The sequence below is a fragment of the Alexandromys fortis genome, unplaced genomic scaffold (genome assembly GCF_014885135.2).
Source record: "Alexandromys fortis isolate MF-2015 unplaced genomic scaffold, M_Fortis_MF-2015_v1.1 scaffold_223, whole genome shotgun sequence".
Classification (NCBI taxonomy): Eukaryota; Metazoa; Chordata; class Mammalia; order Rodentia; family Cricetidae; genus Alexandromys; species Alexandromys fortis.
The window spans coordinates 636,889-650,646 of NW_026068095.1; the positions used below are offsets into that span (position 1 = coordinate 636,889).

Consider the following 13,758-nt stretch of genomic DNA (forward strand, 5'->3'; position numbering starts at 1 on the left):
TATTTATTATTTACCACTTCACATATTTATAGACAATTAACTCATAAACTAGGTCCCAAAAGTTAGGCTTTTTTTTTCATTTTGAAAAGAAAGTATTCTTAGGTACTGTAGAGTTTAGCAGAAGGTACTCAGCAAGGGCTGGAATAAGCCCGGAAGACAAGAAGGATCTGGTAAATCCAGTGGAGCAGCCTTTAGAGGTAGGGGTCACGATTAGGTGAGAAACAAAGCTCATGGGAATAGAGGTGAAGAGTCTTTCCAAAGGTGAAAGGTCATCCCAAATAGAGACAGCATCTAAGACAAGCTGAGGGGTGGGCTTATTTCGTTGCAAGGCTCTTAGAAAATAAACTTGGCTAAACCACGCAATCTGGAGATCTGGGTGAAATAGGGTTGGATGGAACATGAAGAGCTGGGTCCCAGGGTATCTCAAAACCAAATTGGGTGCACAAATGTGGGATCTTCAAACCGCATATGGGAGAAGGACCACAAAGGAAACTGAAGGGTCATTTTGGAGGACTATATAGGTCACCATAGAAAAAATAAGTGTGTCATTTCAGTATGGCTGGTGCCCTCTAGTTATGACTCCCTTTATCTCTGGACCTAGGGATGCCCGGAGGCAGCGAGAGCCTAAGCAAGTGTGTTGTTAATGGGGCTGAGGAGATAAAGATGAGAGGTCACAGTCAAAGCCCGGGGAGGTACCAAGAATAGTTTGTCCAGGAAAGAGACCACTCACAGTGAGCAGCCAGGCTCTCAGGAATGACTTCCCAAAGACAAGGGCATCCTCCACATAGCTTCCTAGACACATTGGAATAGACTCTAAGGAAGCAGATGTCCCTGAAGACACACCTCTCCGGGCCGAGGCACCTCTGGCCAGCAGTAAATGAGAAATAATTGTTCTCACCAAAGGATTCTCCGTGGAAACTGGACTAGGCGTGTCTTTCTGTCCTTCCGGTTCTTTTTATAGACACTTCTGGAACCTGAGTGAGGTCCTGCAGGTCTTCCGCCCATTTGAGGAGAGATTAAAGCACCTGAAGCTGTCTCCTCCTTACTCACTGCAGTCGCAGCTTCAGCACCACTGCGGCCTCATCAGTTTCCAGAGTAGGCACCGAGGAGGTAAGTGGGCATCCAGCGGCTGGGAACCGGGATACCCACTCCTGCCAGCTGAGTTTGGACTAGCTGAGGGGGAATGGAGTTGGGAATGTCCAGATGCAACAGGGTATCTTGTGTTTGTTTATTGTGCTGTTTTATTTTATTGGATTCAAAGTTGTTGTTTTCCTAGACCACCTCATTTAAGTCAGGGATTTTAGTCCTAAATATCTGTAACGTAACTTGAAGGAAGGTGACATTTTGCATACTTTTTTTTGGTGAACAGAAAAACAGGTGTTTAATAAAAGCCCATTGCATTGGGTTGACTTGAATTCAAATGGAAGAAGAAACAGCCATTCAAATTACTGGGGAACATGGCTGGCCTCTCTGCTTTAAGCAGGGCATCCATGTTTGAGACAATCCAACCAAGGATGGCTTGACATTCTGGTGCCCGATACAACGAGGAGCCCACCAATCAGACAAGAAGATTCTGCTTGCCTTTAAGCAGCCTTTGGAAATTCTGATGTGAAAACAGACAAACTATCTGGAGTCACCTAGGAAAGAGCATTCTGGTTTCGCTCTGCAGAGAGGGAGCTAAGTTAGTGTGGAAGTGTTTAGGTTAGCCTTCTCATTTCCTTCCTGGTTGTCCTATACACAGCAGTTATAAATACGGGGCTAGTGGAGAAGATAGCATTCCTACATTTGTAGACTATACTTGTATCTCTCAGATCCTTATCCCAGCCAGGAAGATTGGTGTCAAATAAAATGTTACTCTCCTGTGTCTGGTGACTATTTGGTAAAGTCATTTCCTGCGAATGCTCGGGAGTCTTCATTTGGAACGAAGGACAGGACACCCAGCAGCCATTCTCGTGAGTGAATTTAGCATCACAAGTTACCTTCATCTTTTCTTTTCCCCCACAGGAGACCAGGCACTCATTCCTGTGAGGTCTACCTGTAAGCCACCATGTACGAGGACTGTGTGAAGTCCACAGAAGACTATTACCTCTTCTGTGACAATGAGGGGCCATGGACCATCGTTCTGGAGTCCCTGGCGGTGATTGGCATAGTGGTGACGATACTGCTGCTCCTGGCGGTCCTCTTCCTCATGCGGAGGGTGCAGGACTGCAGCCAGTGGAACGTGCTTCCCACACAGTTCCTCTTCCTGCTCGGTGTGCTGGGGCTCTTCGGACTTGCTTTTGCCTTCATCATCCCGCTCAACCAACAAACCGCCCCTGTCCGCTACTTCCTCTTTGGGGTTCTCTTTGCTATCTGTTTCTCCTGCCTCTTGGCTCACGCTTCCAACCTGGTGAAGCTGGTCCGAGGTAGAGTCTCCTTCTGCTGGACAACAATCCTTTTCATTGCTATCGGTGTCAGCCTGTTGCAGATCATCATCGCCATAGAGTACGTGACCCTCATCATGACGAGAGGGTCGATGTTCGTGCACATGACACCCTGTGAGCTCAACGTAGACTTTGTCTGTCTCCTGATCTATGTCCTCTTCCTGATGGCCCTCACGTTCTTTGTCTCCAAGGCCACCTTCTGCGGCCCTTGTGAGAACTGGAAGCAGCACGGGAGGCTCATCTTTGCCACCGTGCTGGTCTCCATCGTTATCTGGGTGGTGTGGATCTCCATGCTCCTGAGAGGCAACCCTCAGCTCCAGCGACAGCCGCAGTGGGACGACGCGGTCATTTGCATTGGCCTCGTCACCAACGCCTGGGTCTTCCTGCTGCTGTACATCATCCCCGAGCTGTGCATCCTCTACAGATGCAGTAGGCAGGAGTGTCCTCCGCAAGGCAACGTCTGCCAGGTCCCAGTCTACCAGCGCAGCTTCAGGATGGAGAACCAGGAGCTCTCCAGAGGTACAACCCGGAGGGACTGTGGCAGGGAGGGGATTAAGCAGGCAGAAAGAACCCAGAGCCATCTCACTGGCACAGGCCAGAGTTTTTGGTGAGTTGTGTCAAGTATAGAGACAAAGCCTTTTGGAACCCCGTGGAAAGCAGATCTCCTAAAACGTAGTCTTTACGTGGAAAGAACAAGACAAAAAGAATTGAAGGCTCTTAAGGAAAAGGCGCGACTGTTGCTGATACTTGGCAATGAGTTAACTAAAATGAGCTAACTAAGCCCGTGTGGTAGCACACACAGAGGCGGATAACCGAGAGGCTGGGGTGTTCGCAGTCCTCCTTGGTGACACAGAATTCGAGACCAGCTTGAACTACATGAGTGTCTCCAACAATAATAATAAAATAAACAAATAGAATAAAATGAGTTAACCAGCCCCAGGCTAGGGATACATAAGGCCACGGTGAGTTCAGGCATGTTGGCTGTCAAGCACGGAGAATTAGAGCCTGGCAAAAGTAATTGACATTTTGAAAAGTTTAAGTCTGCAAGTTGATTTACCCAGATAAAACGTAAAACTGATTTGTGGGGACTCAGCACTCAGAAGAGTCACAGAGTTCAACAACTTCTGGGTTTCTATTTTGCAAATTGTTCACTGTTTCAAAAAAAATTTTTTTTCAAGGCCCTGTTATAAAAAGCAACAGGAAAGACATTTAATCTGAACGCTAAGCAGAAGCTCAGATGTAGGATCATTAGTCGGCCTGGAGCAACTGCTCGCGAGACATTTTCTTGATAATTTCTAGGTCACATGTTTATCCATACATAAAATCAAGCCACCTGTCTCTGTTTTGTTGGGGGTTGACATTATCCGTGATCCCAAAGATGCTTGGTTCCTGTCAACCTGGAGGGAACAGTGGCTAATTTCAGTTATCTGAAAACATATCGAGACTCATTAACACCTCTTGTGAAACATCTGACATTATCTATAACCCAGTGCCACGGTTCCACATCAATTTTGGTGTCTTAATAGACAACTGATTTCTCCCATTTTCTTCCTATTGGCTAACAAAGATGCTATTTCATATACTGTATGGGTCGCATAATGTTCGCCAGGCTCAGAAACATTGAATATAAGCTTTCAAGTACGTACACATTCTGAGCTGTTATCGCTAGTTAATTGCACATTCAAATTAAATCCTGTCCAGATAAATGTATCTATTAGTTCTTTTCAGTTCCGCTGATGGAAAGCCGGAAATTGATGCTAAATAAATATCCTTCCTACAAAATTAAGTATAGCTGTGGATGCTTCTCATCAGATCCCTGAGGTCTGGGGGTGGGGAAGAGATTGCAGTCTGTCCGTCTTTACAATTCCTTTCGTAGTTTCTACCTGAAGATGGGATAAAAGTTGTTGCTTTTTTTTTTTTTTTTTTTTGCTGTGTAATCCCAGAGACAAAGAAGTTCTTGTAGTATAATAATATCCCAAAGTATGCTTGTAAGGACCCTTATTCCATGCCCCCCAAACGTTAGACATGTGTTTACGGTGTTATAGGGAGGGCACCACCCTGTCTCAAACAAACAAAAATAGTCAGAGTTGCCAGGTGTGGTATAACAACCTCATAATCCCAGAAACTGGGGCAAAAAAGTCCATGTAAAGTTGATGCCAGCCTGGGCTACAGGATGAATTCCAGGCCGTATTAGGACTGTCTCAAAAACAAGGTATAAGGAAAGTCTCAGGGCTCGCAGAAGAATTCCATTCTTAATTTGGTCAGAACTATCCTACTATCCAATTAAAACTAGAAAAACCCATTTCTTGAGCTGGGTGGTGGTGGTGCACACCTTTAGTCCTAGCACTCAGTACTTAGGGGGCTGGAGGAAAGCAGATCTCTGAGCTCAAGGCTCACCTGGTATACAGAGTGAGTTCCCGGACAGTTAGGACTACACAGGGAAACCCTGTCTCAAAAAAAAAAAAAAAAAAAAAAAAAAAAAAAAAAAAAAAAAAAAAAAACCTGGGCAGTGGTGGCATAAGTCCAAGCATTCAGGAGGCAGAGGCAGGCAGATCTCTGAGTTCCAGGACAGCCAGGTCTATACAGAGACACCCTGTTGAGAGAGAGAAAGAGAGAGAGAGAAGCTCCATTTTAAACAGGAAATAGTCTGCTGATGATAGATGATAGTTTTTGCCAGAGTCAGTTGACGTTTTGTGGAGGGGAAGAAAAATCAATACTATGGTGCTTTAAAAATGCAAAATGGTGGCGCACGCCTTTAATCCCAGCACTCGGGAGGCAGAGGCAGGTGGATATCTGTGAGGTTGAGACCAGCCTGGTCTACAGAGCTAGTTCCAGGACAGGCTCCAAAGCCACAGAGAAACCCTGTCTCGAAAAACCAAAAAAAAAAAAAAAAAAGATAAAAATGCAAATTGCCCTCCAAGGTTGGGCAGAGTCACCTGAAAATTCAGGTCGGAGACTAGTCTCAGAACTTAAGTCTGGGAAGAAGCAGTTATCAAAACATGACGAGAGTAACTGAAGTGCAATAGAAAGTGTAGGGTTACAACCAGCTAGGGAAAACAAGAACCCAAATACATAAGAGCCAGCAGCTGGGAAACCACAAGCGTGATCATGGCGCCCGTGGAGCTAGCTGGAAAGCAAATCTCCCTGGCCTACAAGCTTGTCTATTGAAGTAATAATCACAGTGTGACTAAGCAGACGTGTGGCTGGTGAGAACAGCCATGCCCTTGTTCTCGGCATCAGTCCGGCTCCAGCCTCAGCACAGGTCTGGGATCCACTAATGAGGCGAGCCGTGTGGGGCACTCGGGGAGGTTCTGTGGAAAACCACAGGGCTGATTAAAGGGCTTTAGCGTCACACCTGTGTGCAAAGGTTAGGACAGTAAAACTGAGTTGGTAGTTTTAAGTTTTATGCGCCTTTCTCAAAGCCGATCCAGGCTCTGTCTCAAGTCTATCCTGAAACACGGCATTTTGTTCAGGTCCGTGAGGCACACGGTGGCCCTGTGACTCTTCTGACTCACGCTGCTTGCCACCCAGGCTCCAATGGCATTGTTATTTGATTTACTGCTGGGTTTATAAAACCAGAATCTTGCAGCTGCGAGAAGAGGAGTCGAGGGGTGATTAGCAGAGAATTTCACGAGTGCAAAGACATCTCTGCGGGAGGCAGTTCTCCTACTGGCTTCCATCTCCAACTAAAAAACGGGGTAAAATGAACTTGAACCGATGCGTGAAGGATTGCTACTGAATGGGAAAATAGGAGATGGCAAGGGATTTGCTGAAACCCATCAGCAAGAGGGATTAAAGACTCCATCCAGTTCCTGGAAGTCTTTGCAAAGATTAGGCTTTAAAGTCGCTCTAAAGTAGCTTATGGACTTAATTCTAGAGCATGCCAGACAACAACATCTGGATGCAAACGCCATCAGGCATGTCGTTACTGGACATAGCGCAGACGGGCAGATTTCCTTATACTGTCAATGTGCTCCTTAAGAACTGGATAAATAGCTCAGTGAGCGAAGGACCTACTGTGCAAACGAGAGGTCTGAATTTGATGCCCAGAACCCACGTAAAAAACCCAGATGTGGCGGCACGCGTTCTTCAATCCGGTGTTCTGCAGGTGGAGGCAGACAGGTCCCTGTGGCTCCCTGTCCAGCCAGCCTAGCCCATGCGAGACCCTGTCTCTTCACAGCATGATGGACAGAGCTGGGGAGATGACTCAGTAGGTAAAGCACGTGTCTCAGAAGTATAAGGACCCCAGTTCAGATCCCGGCATCCGTAAAAATGCCAAGCAAACATGGCAGCCTTGTTATGCCAGCCTTCACCAGGCAGAGACAGACAGGAGATTTCCAGAGCAAACAGGCTAGAGAGGTTAGCCAAATCAGAAACCCTGGGTTCAAGTATGTAATATGTAAGGTGGGGATGATCTAGAAGATACTCGCCATCAACTTCTAACCCTTACTGTGTGTGCATGCATGTTCGCAAGCATACGTGCACATACGCCATACACATGTACAAATTACCATAGTGAATAGTGTCTACAGAACAACACCCAAGGTTGACCTCAGGTCTCCCCACACAGGCACACACATACATAAACACACACAGACACACATGCACACTCACATGCTTGAGCATGCACACACACAGCTGTATATTGACGGAATTTTCAAACCAGTTGTTCTTCATAGGGTTTTTTTTTTTTTTGAATCAAGGTCTCATTTCGCTCAGGCTAGCCTTGAACTCCTGACCCTCCTACTTCTGTCTCGCTAGTACTAGGATTGCACTCACACGCCCCACACTCAGCTTCACTTGAGCCACAAATGTATCTATATATTCTCACAGCATTTGATTAATATTTCACAAGCTCAACATATTGTCAGGCGCTGGGAATGTCGTCATAAAGATACCCAAGAATAGTGCAAAAAATGTGAGCGTATAATTGAAGGAATTAAAATGTATGAGTGAAGAAGTCATTTATGGATTATGTTTGTGCTTAATCAACTCATTTATATGTATCTGGGGTGACAGTATTTTAACAGATGCCTCTTTGATTAGTTGGTGGGCTATGTTGCTTTCTATTTGAAGTTAGTGGAGTTCAGAATAATTGTTCTCCTAAGTTATAGCTAGCTCCCCTCCGCCAGCCCAAATCAATGGCCACTTAACTAAACCAGTTGTTCACACCGAGGACTTGAAGAGATCATAAATACATTAGGACATCTGTTATAGATCTTCTGGGGACAAGACAGTCCCCCCTCTAATTGTTACCTGCTTTATCCATTGTAGATTAAGTAGAATATTGTTCATCTCAGGTTTGCTAAAAGCAAGACCTGCTTGTCTTCAAAGGACTCAAGGTGTGGCGGGCAGTTTTCTGTACAGTGCTGAAGGGATCGTTAGTGTGATCGCTCTCTAAGGTCTTAAGATAAAGATGAGTGACGAGCTCGACAGAGCGGAAAAACGACTCAATGAGCAAACAATGAGTGAGCCATGAGAAAGCAAACATTAGACCCTTTGGGCTTCCCTAGACATATCAGCTTTTGTTGGGGTTTTCCTTTTCAATAATTCTTTATTTTATTGTTTTGAATTTTATTTATTTCTTTACTGTGTGTGTGTGTGTGTGTGTGTGTACAACTTTTAGGAGTCGCTTCCTCTCCTTCCATAGAAGGAGCTGGGACCAAAGCCAGGTTGGCAGACTTTCATGGCAAGTGTCTTTGCCCACTGAGCCATCTCCCAAGTCCCCACTTTTTTCTTCAAAGTGCACCTACTTTCTCAAGGGAAAGCCAGTGCAATGGACCCAGGTGAAAATTTTTGCTTGCTCTTTTACCGGAATCTTGTTTTTCTTTCCTGTCACGCTAAGATGTTACCAGAATCTTAAAAAGAGAGAGAAATTTCCCACCCATAGGGAGTAGAAAGGTTCTACCCGGGTGGGAGTCTAGTGGGCAGGGAGACATGGGGGAAGGTCATTGAATTAGTGCTACCTTAGAGTTAGGGAGGGCCAAGAAATTCTGGTCTGCTGCTACACAGTAAGGTGTACTGTGTGTTATCTGGTTTGTTTTTAATCTAGAGAAGAAGAATTTGAAAGGTTTTCCTCGTAAAGACATGGCTAAGGAAATGTGTTGCCCTCGATTTAATCACTGTGTGATGCATATACATGTGGAAACGTTGTGTGGTCCTCCTCGATGTACCACTTAAGAATACGCTTTAGGAACTGATGAGATGGCTCAGTGGGTGAAGCCTCTGGCTGCCAAGCCTGACCACTTGAGTGCAGCCCCAGAACCTACTTGGTAAGAGGAGAAAGCTGACCGCATCTAAGTTGTCCTCTGACATCCACAGTTGTGCCGTGGCACACACTCACATGTACTCCCGATACACACAAAGTAATACATGAAAAAAATTTTAGAAAGGGTGAAAATGTTGAGGTTATAGCTCAGTGGTAGAGTGTTGTCTAGCTTAAGAGGGGAACCTATGTTTAATCCAGCACTATTCAGAAAGAGCAAAACAATAACAAAACAAAAACAAAGCGCACTACACTCTAAGTAGTTATAGGTGAGGGCGATATAGCTCAGCTCTTTTTCATCCTCACCATTATCATTATTATTATTGTTATTATTATTGTTTGCTGCTCTATCCTGGGTCTCTGGGCTATTGTGTCTCGAGTCCTGGTGCTCAAGGGTGAACTCCCTCTCATAGTATGCGTCTCAAGCTAGATCAGTCATTGCTTGGTCACTTCCATTATTTCTGTGCTACCTGACATCTTGTAGGCAGGACAAACTGTAGGTCAGAAGGTTTGTGGCTGTGTCAGGGTCCCAACCCCTCACTGGAAGCCTTGCCTGGTTACAGAAGATGGCTTGTTAAGGCTCTGTATCCCGTATTACCAGGAGTCTTTCTTAACTAGGGCCGCCTTCATAGATCACTGGGAGTTTCCATCACTAGGTGATGGCTCAGCTCTTAAGAGCAAATGGTACTCTTGCAGAGGACCGAGGTTCAGTTCCCAGCACCCCTGTCAGATAAAGAATTGATGCCATCTGCTAGCCTCAGAAGGCACCTACACTCATAGCTCAAACACACAAGTACATAATAAATTAAGAATACAACTCTTCTTTAAAAGTAGTTATAGACCAGGAAGAGGGGAGAGAGACAGAAACAGAGGGGAACCAGCACAGACCAGGGAAAGACGGTGAACCGCAGACAGAATTTGTCGGGTCTAACATTGGATGAGGCTAGGATGAGACCCACAAAGACTGGAGCAGAAGCATAACCCCGTAGCTGGGACAGCGGTGCGTGTCCCCTGCAGATGGACACTCACAGCCCTGGCCTGGAGAAACATTGGCTTCCTAACCAGCGAGGCCCCTGGCCTCTAGGAGCCTCGGGCTCTTCATATTTAACTAAAGATGATGTTGCCCTCTGCTCCTTATACACGCAGATGCCAAGTCCCACTCTACAACATGAGGTGGCCAGGGGTTTTATGTAGAGTACCAGCACTTTCATAAATTTGTGAAAAATAACTAGAAATGGGTGCATCGGGTTATTCTAACTTCTGACCCTGTCTAATGAGAATGTTAGGATGAAATTAGTTGCCAAGGGACAGCATGCAAAGACGTCCCATTATATTACAAAAGCTAAACCAAGGACTCAAGTTTCTCCTACGCTGAAGAGTAGACATGCATTTCCTACATCACAGGATTCAACCCCTCTAGAAAACGCCAGTAGGAGGAAGCTGTCAGGGGCAGGCATAACCACACCACCATAAATAATATACAAAGTGTAGCTCACACACTCTTTCCTTACGTCCCAACCCCAGGGACCTGCATAGACATCAACTGCTTACATCCTCAAGAACCTGTGGAACAGACTTGCTGTCAAGACCATCCAGGTTTTCCTTTGGTTTCCACCAGGAAGAAACATGAACAAAAGGTTTAGGAACTTGACAGATAGGAGAGGGCAGGGAAGTAGACAACACAGATGGGGGTCCCAAGCCGACCTTCTCCAGGGTCCAGTCACCAGCACTGCAGCCTCGAAGTGTGGCCACCACTGGCACAGCTGTGTCCGTGAACACCCAAACACACAAGCATGGATGGAGCAGGTGCTAGGCCTGAGAGACAGAAGTCCCTGACTTCATAGAGTTTGCCGCCTGGTTGATAAGACTGTCACTAAACAAATAACAGTCTATGTGCTGATTCTATGACAATATAGTATTTCTCTAAGGAATTCTGTGTGTGTGTGTGTGTTTGTATATGTGCACATGTGTGTGTCCCTAAGGCGCTCATTTTTGTGGTACTGGGAATCAAACTCAGGGTGTTCCAATGTTGGGAAAACACTGGAAATAATTTATTATTATTATTATTTCCAGTTTTAAAATTTGAATCCAATTAAGTTGGACATGATAACACACTACTAAAAATCCAACACTCAGGAGGCTGAGGCAGGAGGATCACCAAAAGTCTGAGGCCAGTCTAGGTTATACAGGAAGTCCCTTTTCAAACAGCAACAATAAAAATGAATCCAACTCGTGGAGAAGTCAGCCTACAGGGACGATTGAAAGCCTATGACCCCAGGGGTCACTGTTAAGTCCAAGTGAGAGAACATTCCAGCCCAGCGTTGAACCATTTTCAGGAAAGTTATGACATCTCTCCTGCCTTTGCTGTTACCACATATGCGTGTGCTTCTCCTGAACACGCATGCTCTAACCGTGTACAGCCTTCCTCATAAACTTTTAAAAGATTCTCTTAAATCGGATCCTTCAAGCACTGGATATGGAGGTGCACGCCTGTCATCCCGTGTTTGAGAGCTGGAGGGAGGAGCATCCAGAGTTCAAAGGTAGTGTCAGCTTCACACTGAGTTTGAAGACAGCCCGGGCCACACGACACCTTGTGTTAAATCAGCAGATGAGGGAATAACAGACGAATGAAAGAGCAAACCCACTGGGTTTTTGTTCAATAGCTGCCACAACCAAGTAGTCCTTAAAGCACCAAGAACCAATCTGCAAGCCACTGAGTGACCTCCCAGTCCTGGTGAGTCCGACACTAACACGGCCCCTCCCTCCTTTGGCTTTCAGCCCGAGACAGTGACGGAGCTGAGGAGGATGTAGCTCTAACTGCACATGGTACTCCCATTCAGCTGCAGGTAAACATGCTCAACTCACTCACTCAGGAAGACACGGCAAACACTTTCCTTGGAGTCTACAGGATGTGTGTCCAGTGACTTTGTTGGTCCGAGGGAGGACAGGAAGGGCAGGGCAGGGCAGGGCAGTCTCAAGTTACGCCAGCTGGCCCAGGAGAGGCCCTAGGTTTAAACGCCGAGAGTCTCCCTCCACACCACCTCCTCTGTGTATTTTTTTACCAGAAAGGATCAAGCAATGTATGGAGATCTGGATGATGTCAAGGGGGCTGGCTAAGCTAGGCAGCAGTATCGACGGAAGGCTGCAAATACACATGAGTGTGTCTGGCTTTAGCACAGGCTATCTAAATCTATCCCCCTGTATCCTCAATTTCCCCTGTTAACCACTCTCTAGCCCCGGCAGCTCAGGCCATCCCGACAACAGGGCTGGGTCTCGTCACCATCTGGAAGCCCAGATGGATGAACCAATTTTAATCCTTTCGGGCAAAAACAGAGGGAGTTCTCCTGAGTCGATTAGACATCTCACGTCACCCCGTGGCACGTCGAGCTGCCATGGCTCACAGGCAGATGCTGAAAACTCAAAAATACCCCGCTGGGGAAAACCTCTTGCTTTGTGGGGACCACAAGCAGCTGAAGCCCAGGAGGGAAAGTCGCCCTCACATTGCTTGTCTGCTTTATGAGGCAGCCGGTTAAGCTCAGCTGTCCCGTCTGGAGCGGAGAATCTGTGTCTCCCTGAATGACACTTAGACCAGGACATAGCCACATGTCGATTGCTCTGATTGACCCTGGCAGAAAGGAGTGGGGATGGGGAGCTTTTGCACAATGAGGAAAATTGTTTTTTATCCATCCTGTAGAGTTTCTTGGATGCATTTTCAAATTCTAGGAATCAACTATTCCATGGCTTTGCAAAAAAAAAAAAAAAGTCTTATTAATGACCAACAGTGGAATCCGACATAAATAGGTTTGTGTGTTGGTTTCCAGTGTCAACTTTCCACAGCTTAGAATTACCTGGAAAAAGAACCTCAAGGAGAAACTGTCTACATTAGCTTGACCTGTGGCCATATCAGTATAGGCTTGTCGTAGTTACTTTACATAGTATGGGAAGATCCGAACCATTGTGGGTAGAATCGCTCCCTAGACAGAGGATCCTGGATCATATAGGAGGAGAAATAGGAATTATATAGGAAGAAGCTAGCAGGCAAAGTGAGCATGCGTTCCTTTCTCTCTGCCTTTGAACGGGGAATGATGTGACTAGCTGGTCTCGAGTTTCCAGTGTCTTGACTAGAACCTGGAATAAGCGAAATCAACCCCTTATCACCTGAGTTGCTCGCTATGAGGTCATTTTACCATAGCAACGGGAATAAAACCAGGACAATTTTATTGTAAGGTTTGCTTTTTTTTTTTTTAACTAACAAACTAAATGATAGTGAAAGGACACTATTTGGTTCGGAAAGTTGCTAAGGACATCCGTTCTTTTCCAGACTGTTGATCCCAGTCAGGAGTATCTCATCCCACGAGCTACACTCAGCCCACAGCAAGATGCGGGATTATAGAGCTACCAGAAACAGAAGAAGGACAACCTAGAAGCCTGTGTCCTGCTCAACACAACCCTAACGGGCCTAGGAGAACTCTCTGGAAACACTGTCCATGCAGTATCCGCCCTGTCCTTCCTCTCTGCTTCCTTGCCCTTACTAACCCTTCTGGACCCATTCTCTGAAGATTACCCTAGCCCGCACAATTACAGTCTTGCTGCCTCCCTACTTTACTGTCTTCTGCATTTATTTAACTACATGTTTGTCTTTCTTAGCGATGCGTGGAAGAGTCGGTGTCTCTGGTTAATGGGACTGGAATAAACACTTCGGTGTGAAGACATGGCGGGGGGGGGGGGGGGGGGGGGGGGGGTGGGGGGGGGGGGGGGGGCGGAAGGGGGGGGGGGGGGGGGGGGGGGGGGGGGGGGGGGGGGGGTGTCATTCTAATACGACAAAGAGATTGCAGCGACTTGGAACGAGATTGCGCCTCTGGCTGCTTTTCTACTGTACTAGAAACCGTACCTAGCAATGCTACCATTTTAGCTGTGCTCAGCAGCTCAGCTCAAGCCCAGCACAGAGGCACGTGCCCGGAATCACAGCACTAGTTATCGTGGAGTGAGTGGTTTCAAGTCGGCCTTGGCAAATCTGCAGTCAGCTGGGATGAATGCGATCCTGTCCCAAAACAAACGAAAACAGGTCAG

General features: G+C 46.4%; 1 protein-coding gene across 2 annotated transcripts; it reads left to right on the forward strand.

Annotated features, from left to right (window-relative positions):
• Positions 1 to 807: 807 nt before the first annotated feature.
• Gprc5d (G protein-coupled receptor class C group 5 member D) lies at positions 808 to 13,143 on the forward strand. 2 transcript variants are annotated; one of them, XM_050123260.1, is made up of 4 exons: positions 808 to 1,110; positions 2,005 to 2,942; positions 11,467 to 11,534; positions 13,010 to 13,081. In XM_050123260.1, exons 2-4 carry the CDS (start codon positions 2,048 to 2,050, stop codon positions 13,079 to 13,081), a joined length of 1,035 nt encoding a protein of 344 aa, XP_049979217.1. In that variant the 5' UTR covers positions 808 to 1,110; positions 2,005 to 2,047. The 2 variants fall into 2 exon arrangements, with proteins under 2 accessions (XP_049979217.1, XP_049979216.1); XM_050123259.1 differs by lacking the exon at positions 11,467 to 11,534 and having other exon boundaries at positions 13,010 to 13,143.
• Positions 13,144 to 13,758: the final 615 nt, after the last annotated feature.